Source organism: Perognathus longimembris, chromosome 13 (genome assembly GCF_023159225.1).
Source record: "Perognathus longimembris pacificus isolate PPM17 chromosome 13, ASM2315922v1, whole genome shotgun sequence".
NCBI lineage: Eukaryota > Metazoa > Chordata > Mammalia > Rodentia > Heteromyidae > Perognathus > Perognathus longimembris.
The window spans coordinates 2,117,830-2,136,838 of NC_063173.1; the positions used below are offsets into that span (position 1 = coordinate 2,117,830).

The 19,009-nt window shown below is 50.9% G+C and overlaps 2 protein-coding genes across 2 annotated transcripts; both read left to right on the plus strand.

The window, feature by feature from the left end:
• Positions 1-278: 278 nt before the first annotated feature.
• LOC125361923 (MAGE-like protein 2) lies at positions 279-2,163 on the plus strand. Its single transcript, XM_048360546.1, has 2 exons — positions 279-392; positions 1,453-2,163. The coding sequence occupies exons 1-2, from the start codon at positions 279-281 to the stop codon at positions 2,161-2,163; spliced, it is 825 nt and encodes a 274-aa protein (XP_048216503.1).
• Positions 2,164-5,331: 3,168 nt separating this feature from the next.
• Aqp11 (aquaporin 11) lies at positions 5,332-13,950 on the plus strand. Its single transcript, XM_048361098.1, has 3 exons — positions 5,332-5,967; positions 12,155-12,271; positions 13,607-13,950. Exons 1-3 carry the CDS (start codon positions 5,352-5,354, stop codon positions 13,684-13,686), a joined length of 813 nt encoding a protein of 270 aa, XP_048217055.1. The 5' UTR covers positions 5,332-5,351; the 3' UTR covers positions 13,687-13,950.
• The last annotated feature ends 5,059 nt before the right edge of the window (positions 13,951-19,009 follow it).

Below are 19,009 nucleotides of genomic sequence, written 5' to 3' on the forward strand. Positions count from 1 at the left end.
TCGGTGGGTTGTGGGGCTTGAACTCGGGTCCTGGGCGCTGTCCTGAGCTCTTCTGCTCAAGGCTGCCCTCGAGCCCCAGCTCTACTTCCAGCTCTTGGTGGTTAACTGCAGATGAGAGTCCCACAGACGTTCCTGCCCGGGGCTGGCTTTGAACCGCGCTCCCCCGGGGCTCAGCACCGCTGGCCGGGCCTGGTCCCCGCTGGGCTTCCACGCAGCGTGGGCTCGGCCGGGCTGGGGCCTCCCCGCAGCCTCCCGTGGCTCTCGGTCGCGCACGCCTCATGAGGAAACGAGGTTGCTCCAAGCGCGGCGTGACCCCAGAGCGGCTCAACACGCCACGGAAGCACGGGCCACGCTTGGCTTCCCCACAGTCCCCATCAACTGAGGCTGCCTCTGTGTGCATGTGTGTGTGCGTGTGCGTGTGTGTGTGCGTGTGTGCGTGTGTACTACAGATTGAACTTGGGGGCTGGGTGCTCGCTGTACCTTAGCTCTCTTGCTAAAGGCTGGCATCCCACTATTCGAGCCACTGCTGTGTTTCTAGCTTTTTGGCTAACTGGAGGTAAGAATCTCAGAGGGGCTGGGAACGTGGCTGGGTGGTAGAGCGCTCGCCTAGCATGCATGAAGCCCCGGGTTCGATTCCTCAGCACCACATAGATAGAAAAAAGCTGCAAGTGGCGCTGTGGCTCAAGTGGCAGAGTGCTAGCCTTGAGCAAAAGGAAGCCAGGGACAGTGCTCAGGCCATGAGTTCAAGGCCCAGGACTGGCCAAAAAAAAAAAAATTAAAAAAAAATTAAAAAAGTTTCACAGACGTTGCTGCTGAGGCTAACTTTGAACTGTGATCCTCGATCTCGGCCTCCCACGCAGGTGGGGTTATACAGGCAAGAGCCAGCATCAACTCGCCTCTACCTATTGGCAGAGATTTGAAAAATCCTCCTATAAACACAGGGGCACAGATCCCTCAGAACCTTCTTCAGTTCTTTGCGCTATACATCCAGAAGTGAAACTGCTTGGTCATCTAAGTAATTCCGTGTGTGTGTGCGTGCGTGTGTGCGTGTGTGTGTGTGTGTGTGTGTGTGGTACTAGAGTTTGAGCTCGGGGCCTTGAACTTGCTTGGTAAGCGCTCTCATTTGAATCACACCTCCAGCCCTCTGCTTAATTCTTGCGTGTTTGCCGTTCTGTCTTTCACAGCAGGTGCGCCGTCTTACATCCTGAGTGCACGCGTTCCTCACTTGCTCCCCACGCTTGCTGTTTAAGGGCTAGCCGCCTTCACCAGTGTCCGAGGGTAGACGGTGCTCTCGCTTTCCGTTTCCTCAGCAGTCAGTGGTGGTGCTTACGGGCGATCTGGAGATCTTCTTGGGCAAAACACACGTTCAAGTTCTCCGTGTCCCTGTCGCTCTCCCTCCCCCTCCCCCTCCCTCTCCTCCTTGCTAACTCGCCTTCGGAGTCCCGCGTGCAGTCCCGCAGCAATGCCGAGTCCCCGGCGTCCCAGCCCCGCAGGGCCGCAGGGCGGCCGGGGCTGGTGAAGCGGTCTCGGGGTGCTGCTGGCGAGCGGGACGGGGCGCTGGCACCCTCGGCGGGCATCGGGGCTGACGGCACCCCGCTGGCACGGGCGCCGGGGGCCCCCGGACGCAGACTTCCCTCGCTTCACACCCGGGGGCCTGGCCTGGCACGGGTGTCCCCAGCGTGCGGTGTGGACTCGGGCCGTCCCCCAGCGTGCGGTGTGGACTCGGGCCGTCCCCCAGCGTGCGGTGTGGACTCGGGCCGTCCCCCAGCGTGCGGTGTGGACTCGGGCCGTCCCCCAGCGTGCGGTGTGGACTCGGGCCGTCCCCCAGCGTGCGGTGTGGACTCGGGCCGTCCCCCAGCGTGCGGTGTGGACTCGGGCCGTCCCCCAGCGTGCGGTGTGGACTCGGGCCGTCCCCCAGCGTGCGGTGTGGACTCGGGCCGTCCCCCAGCGTGCGGTGTGGACTCGGGCCGTTCCTCCGTCTGCAGCTGCGGCACAGAGTCCACGGCTACTCCAGCGGGCCACGGCTCGTCCATCTCGCACACGAAGCCGTGTGCGTGGCGTGAGCTGGGCACTGCCACCGGCTCCACGTTGACCCTCGACCTCTCGCGACGCCCCCCTTCCTATTCCAGCCCGCAGGGCCCTCGCAGCCCCCGGCTGTCCTGATCTTTCTTTCCCGGTTTCCCACATCTTTCTTTTCCTCACGTAAGCCATGCCCCAGACCGCTTACCTATAGTTGCTTCTCCTGGAAAGGTCTCGTGACTTTGCCCGGAGTGGACCTCAGGCCACGGGCGCACCGTCCACCCTCTCCCGGAGCCGGGGTCACGCCCGCGACGCCCGCCCGGCTCGCCCGCTGAGAGGAGCTGGGCGACGCCTCGCCTCGCCCCGACGGCCGCCCCGCTCACAGCCGCGCTGGCACACCAGCCGCCGCGCTCGATTCTTCACTCTTCGCCTTCCTCCCCATCCTCAGGCCGCGGCTCGGATTCGTCAAGTGAAACAGCATCTGATTAACGACAATGCATAGCATAATGACTTGCACATTTTGTACCATAGTCCCAAAGATCCGTTTTCTACATGGCTAATGCTAGTGAAAGTAAATGACCAGTAGGGCAGCAAGCAATACACACTTACTGTAATCTCCTAATGACTTCTGGTGTAGGGGATTAGTGGGCAGGCGACACTCACAGGGCTGGTTTTAAAGTCATGTCTTCAAACAGCAGTGACTACAAAATAATTGTAATTTACCTTGAGTCCTCTTTGCCAGGCATCAAATAGAAAAGAAGAGAGGACTTCATTTCTCTACCCGCTTTGCGTGTTTTGAATAAGATTTATTTTCTGTTGGCATCACAGAAGGGCCTCTTTACTAGGTTACAGAGGGACGTGTTGAGCTCGGGAGGGGAAGCTGGGACTATCAGGAAAGAGGCCCTCATTGCGCGCTTTTCCTTCCCTCTCTTCCCGGGGCCCTGAGCTGCGGGTCTGTGCTCATGGCCGCAGTGGAAGCCGCCGAGGCAGGTCCAGGTCGGCGCTGGGGCCCGGGATGGCACCCTTCCAGTGCTGCAGGGCTTTGCTGGGGGAAAGGTCCCCGCAGCCCGCCTCCGCGCTGGTCAGCGTGGGGTGTGGTGCCAGAGCCATGGACTCTTGGACTTGAGCTGCTGAAAACTGCGGTTTCAACTTGTAACGGCGCCCCAGGGACCTTCGTACGTGCGTGCCAGCCCCGGTGCTGGGGTTGCCTGCTTCTCAAGCCCAGCGGGGGAGAGTCATGTGATCACCACTCACCACGCCGCCCTCTCCAGTTAGCGCCTACAGAAATGCAGACAGAAGAAAGAAGCATTAAAGGTAAGAAAGAATAATAGCAGGGCTAATCTGATCGAAGTATGCTACACGCAGGTACAGAAATAGCACAGTAAACTCCTTGTACAATGAACATAGGATAATCAAAAGGAAATAGCTGCTTCACACTACATAATCTATGCCAAAGATTGAGGCAATCAACAGAGACTTTGTAAATTTGGAGGACCTCATTTCTAAAAGGATCGATTTCTCAAGCTGGGTGCTGGTGGCTCGACACCATTGGCTGCCTGGATTCCTAGCTGCTCAGGAGGCTGAGATCTGAGGATTGTGGTTCAAAGCCAGCCAGGGCAGGAAAGTCCATGAGACTCTTATGTCCAATTAACCACCAGAAAATGGGAAGCGGCGCTGTGGCTCAAGTGGTAGAGCGCTAGCCTTGAGCTGAAGAGCTCAGGGGCAGCGCCCAGGCCCAGAGTTCAAGCCCCATGACTGACAACAACAACAACGGGAAGGATGGCTCAAGTTCTCCGCACAGCACAGTATGGGTTGGTACCTGGTGTACTAGCTGCTGAGAGCATGGGACCTGAGGGTTACGAGTTGAAGGCCTTGAGACTCCATCCCCCGATACCCAGTAGGAAGGAGGTTGAAAGTTCAGCTCCGGTGGTGGAGTGCCAGCTGTGAGCGCAACAGTCCCCGAGGCCCAGCTTTGACCTGGCGCCAAAGTAAATGCACAAATACACACATGCTATAAACGCACGGATACACACATGCTATAAACGCACGGATACACACATGCTATAAACGCACGGATACACACATGCTATAAACGCACGGATACACACATGCTTTGCATACAGACGGCCATGGCTCAACAAGGGTGGAAGGGTAACAGGTGCGCCCAGGTTATCCAGTTAACGTGGCGCGGAGGGCGCGCGGCCTGTGCTTTACCACCGAGAAAGCCTGAAAAATTACAGTGTGTGCGTGTGCCCGTGTGTGTGCCCGTGTGTGCCCCGCCCCGCCCCCTCTCTCCACCCCGGCCCCGCCCCGCAGGGCGCCCCGCCTCCTCCCTCTCCACCCCCACCCCGGCCCCGCCCCGCCCCACCCCCTCACTCTCCACCCCACCTCGGCCACGCCCCCTCACTCTCCATCCCCGCCCGGCCCCTCTCTCCACCCCAGCCCGCTCCACCCCGGCCCCGCCCCCTCCCTCTCCACCCCAGCCCGCTCCACCCCGGCCCCGTCCCGCAGGGCGCCCCGCCCCCTCTCTCCACCCGGCCCCGCCCCCTCACTCTCCACCCCGGCCCCGCCCCGCCTCCTCCCTCTCCACCCCGGCCCCGCCCCGCAGGGCGCCCCGCCTCCTCCCTCTCCGCCCCGGCCCCGCCCCACAGGGCGCCCCGCCCCGCCCTCTCCACCCCCACCACGGCCCCGCCCCGCCTCCTCCCTCTCCACCCCGGCCCCGCCCCGCAGGGCGCCCCGCCTCCTCCCTCTCCACCCCCACCCCGGCCCCGCCCCGCCTCCTCCCTCTCCACCCCGGGCCGCCGCGGAGATGCCCTTTGGCGCTCGCCCCCCTCCGTCCCACCCTCCCCGCCCGTCCCCGCTCCAGGGGCGAGGGGCGGGGAGTTCAGAGTCCAGGCGCAGCGGCTGTGGGGGCGCCGGCCGCTCCCGTCCTACCTGCGGGTCCCGGGTCCGAAAGTCCGGGCGTCGCGCCCGCCCCGCCCCGCGCAGGCGCAGTGGGTGGCAGTGCGCCGCCCCGCCCCCGCCGGGGTCCCGGGGTCCCCAGGGGCCGCGGAGGGCGCGTGTGCGCGCGCAGGCGGCGGGCCGCCGTGGGCCCGGTTGGCTTCGGGTGCGGAGCTGGCCGCCCGGGCTCGGGGTGCCCCCGCCGGGGAGGGGGGCGGGGCGAGGGGCGGGGCCGGGCGTGGGGGCGGGGCCGAGGGCCCCCGCCGGGGAGGGGGCGGGGCGAGGGGCGGGGCCGGCGCTCGAGGGCGTGGGGGGCGGGGCCGCGGGCTGGGGCCGGGGCCCCGGCTGGCGCGGCGGGTCGGGCGCGGCGGGCCGGCGGGCGGGCGCGAGCCATGGCGGCGCTGCTGCAGGGGCTCTGGGCGGAGGCGCGCGGCCCCGCGGCGTCGCTGGCGCTGCTGCTGGCGGCCGTGCTGCTGGCGGGGCTGGCGCGCGCGGCGGCCGGGCGGCTGCGGCCCCGGGCCCGCGCCCTGGCGCTGGAGCTGCTGGGCACCTGGCAGCTGTGCTGCTGCACGCACGAGCTGCAGCTGCTGAGCGCGCCGGAGCCCGCGCGCCCGTCCTGGGCGCCCGCGCTGCTCTACCTGCTGGCGCTGGTGCACGGGCTCACGCTGGCGGGCGCCGCGGCCAACCCGTGCGTCCTGCTCCTGCAGCTGCTGCGGGGCGGCCTGGGCCCCGGCGCCGGCGCCCTGCGGCTGGCGGCGCAGCTGGCGGGCGCCCTGGGCAGCCGGCTCTGCGTGAGCGCCGCCTGGGGCCTGGGCCCCTCCGAGCCCCACCTCGCCGCCCGCGCCCTGCCCTGCCGCGGGCCCCTGCGCGCCGCGCTGCCCCAGGCGGTCGCCACCGAGGCCGCCTGCGCCTTCCTCTTCCACAGCGCGCTGCTGCACAGCCAGGAGGTGCGCGGCCCGCTGCGCCTGCACCTGCTGGCCGCCCTCACCACCTTCCTGGCGCACGCAGGTCTGTCGCCCCCGCCCGCGCCCGCGCGCCTGCTCGCTCGCGTGTGTGCTCGCTTGCGTGTGTGCGTGTCTTCCCGCCGAGGTGGTGCGGGTGCTTTCTGACCGGAACCTCAGATTCAGTAGGCAGAGACTCCGGATGGGACGAGGAAATGCTTGAGGATGAGTGAAACGCACCATTTGGAAAATGTCTTGCGGGGATGGATATGGCAACAGAAACGGAGAGGACTCGTCCTACCTAATGTGACATTTACAGTGGCCTTTAGTAGAAGCGAGGCTCGAGGGTGTGTGTGTGTGTGTGTGTGTGTGTGTGCGTACGGACCGGTCCTGGGGTTTGAACTCAGGGCCTGGGCACCGTCCCTCAGCTTCTTATGCTCAAAGCTATGGGCTCTGCCGCTTGAGTCACAGTTTCCCTTACAGCTTTTGGGGACTGATAGGAGATTAGAGTCTCACAGACTTTCCTGCCTGGGCTGGCTTTGAACCACGGTTCTCAGATGTCAGCCTTCTCAGTAGCTAGCATTACAGGTGTGAGCCAAAGGCATCCAGCTCAAGATAAAGACACTTAAATATATATTTTTCCACCTCGGGTAAAAATGAAAGGCTTCCCAGTCCTTTTTCCTTTCTTTGGATCTAGTACCATTTAAGAAAAAGAGAAAAAACACCAAGTACAAGAAAGTAAATTGGATAGCTGCATGGAAGAGTACGTGCATATTTGAGCAGTTGGAGAATAGTTGCTTATTCGTTAGTTTTAGCTAAAACAGATATTTTGCTATATAGCAACAGAATTGTTCCTGGCTTAAAAAAAAAAGTAGTGATGCCACAGTTCAGTCTGTATTTGTACAGTTGAAAGCAGTGACCATTTCAGTTTAAAGGTTAAACAAATTGGATCTTTACCTAGTCATTCCTCTCTCTCTGTTAGTACTGTGAAGTTGGTATTCTCCCTGTTTTTATAGTTTTAAGTCATAGGGCTCCATAAAAAATATTCTGTATTCTATTAGCCATTCTGTGACTGGGGATGTAGCTCAGTGCCAGAGCCCTTAGCTAGTATTCTAAGGCCCTATGTTCAATACCCAGCACCACAAAAAAAAGTTTATCAGTGACAGATTCAGGAAGGAAGGCAAGCAAGGTAATATTTGAAGTTGGGAAAGGTCTTGCTGAAACCTTTAAAATACCAATTTCAGGGACCCAAAACACATACAATTTTCCTTGAAATGCAGACCCTAATTACTAGAAAAGAAGGGACAAAGTAAACAGATATTGAAGTTGAAATGCTGTGAAGAGGGGTCCAGGCAGTGGTATATTTTAAAGCTTCCCAGGGAACCAAGGAGAGCCAGGTGCCCAGTCAGCGGTCACTAGCCCCATGTGGTTATTCACGTGAACTACAACGGAAGATTCAGCACCTCACTTGCCTGGACCAAAGTTCAATCCACGTTGAAAAGTCACATTGTACTATGGCCAGTGGCCACAGTATTGGTCCATGCTGGAGACTGAAGGGGCAGGCCGACTACTGATCACTGCTGATTACTACTAGCTACCAAAATGCAGAATGTATTCTGAGAATCCTTTTCTGCCAGTAAAAGGGAGATAAGAGTATCTATCCACGGGGTGCCTGTTACAGAATAACACTTTTTTTTTTTTTGTCTTGCTTTACTTCTTTGAGACAGAACATTGTTGTATAATCCAGGCTGTTTTCAAAATTCTGCAATCCTCCTGCCTTAGCCTCCAGGCCTGGGACGGAAGCAGTGAACCACAGTGCCCAGCTTGGGACAAAGGATCTTGCTAGGAAATTTATCTAGGTTACCTTTGTTACTTCTTACAGTAACTCACTGATGAGCACATTCTTCTCAGTTCAAAGCCAGCCTGGTCAGAAAAGTCCAGAGATTCCATCTCCAATTAATGAGCAAAAAAAGCTGGGCCAGAAGCATGGCCCAAGTGGTAGAGCACCAGCCAGGAATAGAAAAGGCCAAGCAAGAGCATGAGGCACTGAGTTCAAGACTTATCAGCATGCACACCTCCTCCACTCCCCCCCCCCCACAGAATCACAAAAGCAGACACAATTGAATTTAGCTATAAAGAAGAATGACACTGACATATACTACAAGGAAGAACTCTGGGGGAAAAAAAAGGCTAAGAGAAATAAACCAGACACAGAAACACAACTATTGTATGGTTCCATTTACATACACTGTCTAAAACAGGTAAATTTATAGTCAGAAAGTAGAATAGAGGTACCATGACGGGAGGCGGGAAGAATGGGGATTTGTTTAATAAGCACAGAATTCATGTTTGGAGTGATAGAAACGGTGCTGCCAGCCAAATAGCATTGTGTATGAAAAGAACACAAATGGCATATTTAGTGCTACATATGTTGCTACATTAAAAAAAATTAGAGATTCTGTTGCCAGATGAATTTGGCAACCAGTGGATGAAACGAGCTAAGATTTCACAGAGCCTTTACCATGCTAGTGCAGAATGTGACTCTAGGAAGTAGACATGGCACAGGTTTTTCAAACTTGATCAGCTCCTTTATCAAGAAGTGAGCAACGGAAGAGAATCAATTTTGAGGAATGCCACACAAAAGCCTGTCGTTGCCATTCTTTCCTGTGGACAAGAGACAACTCTGTTCCATATGGAAGACAGGATCTTGTGGCAAGTTTAGTGTCTGTGCTATGAGGCCACCAGCAAAATGAGATCTGTCTTCTGAGTGGCCAGTATTTGGGGCATGACCCACTAGCCCCTGGCTCTGTACTGTTTCGTTTGTAGAATGTTCAATTATAGACTGCTTTTTTGAGATAATGTCTGTATTTCTCTCTCATAAACTTTAAACAGAGGGAAAAGGTTTGTTGAATTCATCGTAACATTTTTTCTGGGTACCAGTCTTGAGGCTTGAACTTAGGGGCCTCGGTGCTGTCTTGGAGATTTTTGCTCAGGGCTACTACTTGAGCCACAGCTCTACTTCTGGCTCTTTGGTGGTTCACTGGAGGTAAGAGTCTCACAGACTTTTCCTGCATGGGTTGGCTTTGAACTGTGATCCTCAAATCTCATCCTCCTGAGTTGCTAGAATTACAGGTATGAGCCACCACCACCCAGCTAATTCACCATAACATAAAACCAAGATTTAGCACAGTGTCACTTGGTATAAAGAGCAAGAAGTTTTCAAGTAAGTGAATGAAAGTAGAAATTTGTTCATCCAAGAAAACCCTGCATCTAACAGTAAAATATGTATCCTGGTATTGTGTATTTTATGTCCAAAGGCTTCCAATAAAAGTCTAATAAATTGTGGGCTGGGAATATGGCCTAGTGGCAAAGAGTGTTTGCCTCGTACACATGAAGCCCTGGGTTCGATTCCTCAGCACCACATATATAGAAAAGGCCAGGGGCTGGGGATATAGCCTAGTGGCAAGAGTGCCTGCCTCGGATACACGAGGCCCTAGGTTCGATTCCCCAGCACCACATATACAGAAAACGGCCAGAAGTGGCGCTGTGGCTCAAGTTGGCAGAGTGCTAGCCTTGAGCGGGAAGAAGCCAGCAACAGTGCTCAGGTCCTGAGTCCAAGCCCCAGGACTGGCAAAAAAAAAAAGAAAAAAAGGTCTAATAAATTGCCTTAAAATTATAGTATTTTTACTTCCTTACTCCATTCAGGAGTATTCTTCTAAGTTAAATAATGAAGATTATCTGTCAATAGAGAAAGAAACTAAGTCCTTTATATCTATCCTATTACGGCAGTAACTATACAAAATCCGTGCTATTACCAGCACAAATCAAACGTAGCTACAAAAGGTTGCAAGCTTTTTGTACGACCTCCATGTAATACTCTGAGGAAGAGGCCAGGTTTGAGGCTGGGAAATGCTCTACGGCTCCATACTTAATCTGGTTTCAGCTTCTTCATCTCTAAGGGAGAGAATACTATCTGATAAGAGCTTGAGGAATAGTATTTCAAGTTCTTAGCACAGTTCTGGTGTGTGCCAAGTGTTGGGGAAATGTTCTTACAGTACTAATTTCCCACAGGCTTCTAGTATAACTGGATCTTTTTTTTCACAGTTGATAATCTTGTTTGCAACTTTTTTTGAAGTTAAGTTCAGGAAAATGTAAGTTAGTAACTTCTCTATAGAAACAAATGTATCTGCAAATAAGTCTTCTGGGTTTGTTTTGTACAAGCCCCTAGGTGTTCCCAATAACCTGGAGAATAGTCTAGCGTCAGTCTTTCAGGTCTCTGAGAATAGTAGGAGTCTAAAAACAACGAGCTAGTGTCCTTGGCCAGTCAGCAATGCCAAGCGGTGTTTGGAGATGGAGGGGCAGCCAGCTCGTCATTAGAGGGGAGAGCTCTGGACAGTCAGTGACGCTTCGCCAGCCTCGTGTCTCATGTTTGCTTTGAGCACATGCTCACTGGGTAACTGCTGATGGGCAGTCGGCTTCTCAGGGGGCACTTACCAGGAACTCGGAGAGGGAACACAGATCGGTGCTAGCTCCTAGACAGGGAACTGACTGTAAGTACATAAAAAGAAAGTTAATACTGCCTGCAGAGCCTCAAGTGATTTGGACTACTATCCGACTTTCAGAGAGTTGGACTCCCTGTAGGAATGCTGAGAAATGTCAGTGTCCAGAATTGGCAGACCCAGCACCGTCCCCTTTGGTGTCGGTCATTTCATTAAGGTAACGCTGTCCTCCAGGCCACCAGCCAGGTCTCCCCCGGGGTAACAGGACCTCGGCTTTCCCAATGTCAAGCAGTAACTGTTTGTTTGTCCCGGCTTCCGGCACCCCCCTCCCGCCCCCACTACTAGGGATGGGCTCCTTGCTTGTTGGCCTGGTGCTACGCAACTTGAGCCTCGCCCCATGTCCCGTGGTTGGTGCCAGTTGTCCTGGGGATCTCAGTTCTCCTCTGTGGCCTTCTCATGCTCCTACAGCCTAGGCCAGCTTTCTTCTGTGACTAGGGCACTGTTCTGAGACAGCAAAAATAGTCCACGTGGATGGGCTCATTGGTACAATCAAGTGTCACTCTTGCCTTTTAGACTGCAGTTACTTCTGAATTTTGCCCCCCCCTCCCCCCACTGCAAAGTCAACTCCTACTCAACAGAGGGAGAATAGACTGTACTTCTTTTTTTGTGTGTGCTGGTCCCGGGGCTTGAACTCAGGACCTAGGTGCTGTCCCTGAGCTTTTTTTGCTCAAGGCTGCTAGCCTTGAGAAATGGAGCTGTGGCTCCATTTCTGGCTTTAGGGTGGTTAACTGAAAATAGGAATCTCATGGACTTTCCTGCTAGTCAGGCTTTGAACCACTCAGCCTCTTGAGTATCAAGAATTACAGGCATGAGGCACTGGCACCCCGCTCGACTCTGTACCTTTGGTAGCAGTTCCCCGAGTCACCGTGAGAACTGCGGTTAAGGACCAGAAGACAAAGTAACTGATGGAACTGAGACTGCTGTCGTATAAGGGAATGTCTTCCTATACCCAGGTCTACAGTGTTGAAGTCAGCTAATGAGGGGTCAGGCCATTTCTATTGGTAAATGCTTTTTAAAAAAAATTGGTGACTTTTACCTCGTAACTCAACTGGCATGTAATGAAGATCTGTGAGTCTGTCTCCCTGCCCGTGGTGTCCAGCGTACAGGAATCGATTATGGTTGGAACTGGACCTGAATGACCAACAGCCAACAAAACAATTCTCTTGATTCTGTTGGTTGCAGGTTGAATATTCCAAGAGTTGGTGGTTTAAGAATGACCTTGAAGGTCATAGGTGACATCATTTTTCATGGCCGAGGTGTGCTCTAGGTAGCCAGAGAGAGCTTAGCATGCGAGAGCTTCACCCCGTCCAGCCGCGTCCTTCTTCATCTGCCGAGCGGTAATTCTCATCCGTGAAATCTTAGGGCTGCAGATTGATAAGACAACTAACTTGCTGCCTTTAATGGTCTCATTTACTTTTTGGTGTCAGTACTGACAGGTGCCCCTCCGAAGGAAGATCACAGAGTAAGAATGTGAGGGGGCTGGGAATGTCACCTAGTGGCAGAGTGCCAGCCTTGAGCAAAAACCCAGGGACAGTGCTCAGGCCCTGAGTCCAAGGCCCAGGACTGGAGGGGGAAAAAAAAAAAGAGTGCCTAAATATTTCAAATAAAAGTTGCACATAATAACCCATTCGTTTCTGGTTACAAGGAAATGTAATGTGAACTGTTTGGAATTACTCTGTATAAAATGTGTTTCAGGAGGAAGTTTAACTGGCGCTCTATATAATCCAGCTTTGGCACTTTCCCTTCATCTCAAGTGTTTTGTTGAAGATTTCCATCAATTTTTTGTAGTATATTGCCTGGGTCCTTCTTTAGGTAAGCTTATTTTTAATTCAATTAGTTAATTTCAGTATCTGAGAGTGTGTTATTAATTTCATATGGACTGTTACTGTAACATGTCAATTTCCAAAGCCAGAAGAGGAACGAAAAAGAATGAAAAGGTAATTTGTGTAGTATTCTTTAAAGTGGTTGTATCTGTACTCACTCAGTGGTAGCGTTTGTTCAGTAGAGGGAGGGGAGGCCCTGTGCTCCTCCCCAGGTAAAATGTGTGTGTGTGTTTGCGTGTCAGTGTCTTTTTGCTAAAGATCATCTACATAACATTTCTACCAGAGCTGAGATATGGTTTAGTGTTAAAAAAGAATCTTGTCCAGTATACCTGAAGTCCTGGTTTAATACCCAGGACCATCACAAACAATAAACCATCATACTAAAAACTAAAAACCCTCTAGAAAGAGGGGTCACGTAACAAAATAAACCCACACAATAGCTCTTACCACATTTGTGCTTCTGAACTCCTCACTATCTGGGACAAGAGCCTTCCTGATCCTGCTAATCCGCCACCCTCTGTCCAGTTAGCAAGTTCTGTACGCTAGTTACTGCTCACTTTCTGTTTGTACCATGTGATTGACTTGCCACCATGTTAGTCCTTTCAGTCACCTTCTTTCCTATTATTGCAGTATCCGTTTCACTTGATAATACCAGAAAAACCTATACTTTAAGAAGCTAGTGATAGGGTGTTGTGGTGTTGTTGTTTTTTTACCCAATCTTACAGAGTATTGATGTCTTTACAGAAAAATGTCCTCTACTTTTGAATTTTAAGAAGTTAAAGGAAGGTTTTTTAAAAGCTGGGAAGGTCTATTGGCCAAACACTGTAGCAAACTTTAAATGAAAGTCACCACCATTGTCTTATTTGAAGCCAACACTTATTAAGATTACAATATTTACTGATGTGCTTGTACAACTAATTTTAATGGGCTCACGATGTAAAAGAATTACTTCATCGACTAGTGAAAGACTTACCAGGTACAAGACAGTGTACTTGATTTCTAGCACTTCAGAAATAAAGACACAAGAACGAAGGTCCCTTCCCCACATCCCGAGGTGGCGTCCTGTCCCCACGCTAGTGAGGGGCACGGGGACCCGAGTCCAGCCTTGCTCTGCGAGTCGGCCGTGCAGTCCGCCATAAAGCCATTCTTCTTTTGATCCTTTGAACTCATTATTCAGGTCCTCCCAGCTTTACCAAGCAAGGATTCACGGTTGAATAAAAATGTGAGAATAATGATCTTAACTTACTGTAGTCTTAATAGGAGTCTTACTTCAGTGATTGTAACTTTAAGAATGTTTTTCATTTTACCGTTTTCTGTCTTTCAGGTATATTGTTGATGGTTTTAATGTTCAACTTTTTCCTTCCATGGCTGCATAACAACAGTACAGCCAACAAAAATGAGTAACTACTCCAAAAGCCTTAAACTCAGTTACGGGATGATCAAGTTGGAGATGATAAAGACTTTATCACCTCGTCTTCTAAACACTGGTTGCACTGGACTCATCAACGTTCTAACTTCCTTTGAGGAAGCCGTCTTATTCAAGTTTTTAATCACTGGGACTTACAAAGATTACTATGAAAGTGAGATGCCCTGTATTTCTCCCTGTATTTAAGTGATGTATTAAATGCTGCTAGAAAAGACTCATTCATTAAACTTCATGTAAATCCCCAGTGATTACTGAAAACTTAGACAAGAAACAAATGAGTGCAAGCTGAAAAGGGAAGGGAACATGATAGGGGGACTAAGGAAACTGTGTCAGGCGTCACCTGAACGAGCAGAGGACATTGGTCTCACTTACACTTACCTGGAGAGCAGGTGTTTCGCAGCCAGTCCCTCAGTGACACCGTCAGGGAAGTAGATTATATAGCCACTCAACAGGTTTCCCTCAATTGTAAACATACTCTAGTATCAGCAGAACATTTTTCTAAACAATCTTCTTAGTTTCAGCCAAGTTGTATTCTTTAGTAGGATGAAGATTGATGGCTTTCAGATTCTCATCCGAATCTAACAGCTGCTTTGGGAAGTAGGTATAACATGTATTTTAAATCATTTTTAATCTCTATTTTACAGATAAGGAAGCTAAGTGTAGAGGAGTTTTCAGTTTGCTGCTCTGCCCAAGGTCACATAGAACCAAACATCATCATTAGACTTCTATTTCAACTCAGTGCAATGATCATGGATTTTGCCTCTACCTTACACTCCATACTAGGACTTCAAAAAAATCACGACTGGCTAAATGCAGTCTGTGACGTGTCCCCCTAGGCCTGCATAATATTGAAAAGCAAAAGCCAGTATCAAATGTTTTCTACACAGAATTCCAGTTTTGGCTCCCTTTGTAAATCAAACCAACAAACAGACCATGCAATCCTAGCTCTGAATTCTGCCAAACACAAAATAATGGCTGTTCATTTTAAATGATCCCTTTTAAACATACTGTTTTATGTAACAGAGAACTAGTTTTTTATTCCTGTCGCCTGAATGAGGACATCATGGCTTAAGCAAACTGGGTATTACTTTGTGAAAATCACAATCTGTCAGGTCGTGACTTTGTATACGATAGCCCTCGGGCAGTGACCCTTCTCTCCTACACCTCACAGCACCAGGCCTGGCAGAACAGGTTCTGTCTTCATGGTGCTTCCCCTCGTGTTCAGTGAGAAACTGATATTCAGGTACTTGTTGCAGTTATGTGCTGTACGGTCCTCTCAAGTTCCTCCCCTCCTTTAAGATCTTAATCACTACCCAAAACTGGTAGCACACACCTGTAATTCTAGCTATTTAGGAGGCTGACACCAGGAGGATCTTGGTTTGAAGCCAGTGAAGAAAAGTCCACATGACTCCATCTTCAATTAACTAGCAAAAAGCTGAGCGGGAGATGTGACTCAAGTGTGTGACCAGCCACGAGGAAGCAAGCCAAGGTAGTAAGGATGAGGGTAATCTTAGTTACTGTTTCAATCCTTTTTTTTTTCTTTCTTTCTTTCTTTTTGGTAGCAGGGCTTGGACTCAGGGGCTAGGCACTGTCCCTGAGCTTTTGTACTCAAAGCTAGTGCTTGGCCTAGCTAAAGCTAGACCTTGAGTCACAGATCCATTTCCAGTTTTCTGGTGGTTAGTGGAGAGAGAAGAGTCTCACTGACTTTTCTGCCTGGGCTGCCTTTGAACCACAATCCTCAAATCTCAGCCTCCTGAGTAGCTAGGATTACAAGCGTGAGCCACCAGTGCCTGCTTCAATTCCCCTTTTATTTCTTGGCAATTAGTGCTCAAAAAATGATTTAAGGTCTTGACCTCTGAGTTTGTAGCATCTCTCCTCTGATAATCATTCACTTTTTTTTTTTTTGGCCATACTGGGTATTAGACCTGGGCCATGTGAGTGATAGGCAAAGTACTCTACCAGCTGAGCCATGCCCCCAGTTCTTTCATTCAGTGTGTGTGTGTGTGTGTGTGTGTGTGTGTGTGTGTGTGTGTGTGTGTGTGTGTGTGTGTGTGTGTGTGTGTGTGTGTGTGTGTGTGTGTGTGTGTGTGTGTGTGTGTGTGTGTGTGTGTGTGTGTGTGTGTGTGTGTGTGTGTGTGTGTACTGGCCCTGGGACTTGAACTCAGGGCCTAAGTGCTGTCCATGAGCTTTCAGCTCCATTTTCGGCTTTGGAAATGAGTTTGAGGGACTTTCTTGCCCAAGCTGGCTTTGGATCCTAAAATCTCAGCCTCTTAAGTAGCTAGGATTACAAATGCAAGTCACTGGCATCTGGCCGTAGTTTGTCTTTTTTTTTTTTTAACAGGCGAGGACTGTTTATTGCGGAGCGGCAAGGGGCACAGACCTTCCTGTGGGATTGGAGGTTGTGCCCGTATTTTGTCTTCGAGACATCATCTTGCTAACTTTTGCTGTGTCTGGCCTTGAGCCTTTCAGGTGACTGGCAATGTGCTACCACATCCAGCTGATACTCTCTTCTATCCTGCCTGCACTAAACGTTAGCTATGAGCCTATTACTACCAAAACTCATCACTCTTCAACTGTAAACTCTCTTCAGCTTCCTCTTCCCTCTCCATCTTCAATGAGCCTCTGGTCCACAGGCAATCCTGCCCACTCACACAGTTCACTTTCCCACCCCTTCCAAGGACCCTCTTCTACTAAGCACTTTCTATTACTTGGCCCGTCTTTGTCACAGACTTATCTGCTTCCACCCTTAATTCCCTCCTTCATCGCTTCAGCACCACAACTTCATTAAATGCAATTGTCTGCTTACTGAACTCAGGCAACAAAACACTAGCTCAACTTTTTTCTTTCTTAAAAGATTTGAAGTTGGGAGGGAAGTGGCGCTGTGTCTCAAGTGGTAGAGCCCTAGCCTTGAGCTGAAGAGCTCAGGGACAATGCCTAGGCCCAGAGTTCAAGCCCCACAACTTACAACAAAAAATAATAAAAAGAAAATTCATTTTGCTGGGTGCCAGTGGCTCACGCCGGTAATCTTAGCTACTCAGGAGATCTAAGGATTGCGGTTCAAAGCCACCCCGGGTAGGAAAGTTGTATCCCAGAGACTCTTTTATCTCCAATAACCTGGAAACCTGAAGTGGTGCTGTGGCTCGAGTGGTAGAGCGCTAGCTTTGAGCTGAAGAGCTTAGGTACAGTGCCCAGGCCCACAGTTCAGGCTATACAACAGACAAAAAAAAAAAAAAAAATTCTTTTTGAAGTAGTGGTATCACAACATTTTTTACAAGGCATCATCCACGCACTGTTTACAACACTTTGAGAATCTGGATGGGGCAGCCCTTCCCACCAGAGAAGGAGAAGGGATAGATACTCCCGTCTCTCACAACCAAGGCATACAGTGCCAAGCAGAACTTCGAATGACAAGGGGGTGAAAGACATGGAGATAGTCAAGAAATCAGTCTGACAGCAGCATGGGAATTCTAACATCTGCATAACTCCCAGTCCTTTAGCCTATTCTCGGGGCCTGGCTTATTTTAGCTTTCCGATCATACAGGCCACCAGATGTAATTTTTTTGGGGGGGAAGGGGGAGGGTTAATGCTGGAATCTAACCCAGGGCCTTGTTCATGCTAGGTAAGTGTTCCACCACACCAAGCTACAGCCCAGCTCTCTAATGACTGTGAACTCCTTCAGCTAGCCAGATTCTGAGAGATTTCCAACCAGAATTTGGACAGTCACAAAGCTATGTGCTATGGGAGGTACTCCGTATGTGCACAGCCCGTACCGTCACTATGGGCACTCTGTGCCAAGTAGGCCTAGCTGCTCATGGGGGAAGGGCAGCCACTGCATTCCGTTGTTAGCTGTGGACCAGTGTTCACAGGCCAGCCTGAGGCAGCCACTGTCACCTCCTCTTTTTTCTTTTTTTTTTTTGGCCAGTCCTGGGCTTTGAACTCAGGGCCTGAGCACTGTCCCTGGCTTCTTTTTGCTCTAGGCTAGCACTCTGCCACTTGAGCCACAGCGCCACTTCTGGCCATTTTCTATATGTGTGGTGCTGGAGAATCGAACCCAGGGCTTCATGTATCCGAGACAAGCCCTCTTGCCACTAGGCCACGTTCCCAGCCATCGCCTCCTCTGCTCGCAGCCGCATGCCTACAATCTGCACACTCCAGCGCAACGGGCCTCTTTATGACATGAAAGTAGAGAAGCTTGTGATGAACACTTACAGTTCTTATGAAAATAAACTGCACAGCTTGGGGTATTTACTCTAAATGCTGAGTACGGTTTTTGTTTTTATTTTTTTCTTGGTCTGGGGCTTCAACTCACAGCTGTCCCTGAGTTTCTTTTGCTCAAGGCTAGTGTTCTATAACAGCCACAGCTCCACTTCCAGCTTTCTGTGGTTAACTGGAAATAAGAGTCTCACAGACTTTCCTGCCCGGGCTGGCTTTAAACCGTGACCCTCAGATCTCAGCCTCGTGAGTAGCTGGGATGACAGGGGTGAGCCACCAGTGTCCAGCTCACTTGTTTCTTGAGACAGGGTCTTACTATGTAGCCTAGACTGGCCTCAAACTCCCAATCTTCTAGCCTCAGTCTCCCAATGTTGGGGTTTCATTTTGTATACCATCACGCCAAGTTTATCTTCACAAATTAATTTTAAAATAAAAATTTGAATCACTCTTCTCAGAATATTTCCTACTTCTTGTTTAGGATTAGAGAGTTCTCCAAATTAGGTACTGGCGTTATGTAAGGATGTCCCAGCTCCTTCATCAGGGATGGCAACGATTCTACCTGGGAACTTAATCACTATACACTGGTTGCAGAAGATGGTTGCAAGATATGGATTCATGCATTCTAGAAATACTATAAAAATAAATTTTGTATGAGAATTAGCTATATAGTACCAAGACTATTGGAATCCTAAGACAAATTCTAAATTGTACATGAACAATCACTAGTCACACCTGTCATCTAGTAGTAAGGTTATACATTATGATCATCTGCACAATTGCTCATATTTACTAACACCGAAGAAGAGCCTAACAGAACCTCAAAACAAGCTTTTGAATAGCACAGACATCTGACAAGCTGATCTGAGGAAGAAGGAAATCCAAGGGGGCCATATTTTCATCAATACAATGTGTAAACCTTGAACAAACAAACCTTTTTATGGATTTCTGTCAGTACTGCGGCTTGAGCTCTGGTGCTATACCACCTGCCACAGCTCTACTTCTAGCTTTTGGGTGGTTAGCTGGAGCTAAGAGTCTCGTGACTTTCCTGCCAAGAATGGTTTTGAACCAGGATCCTCAGAGCTCAGCCTT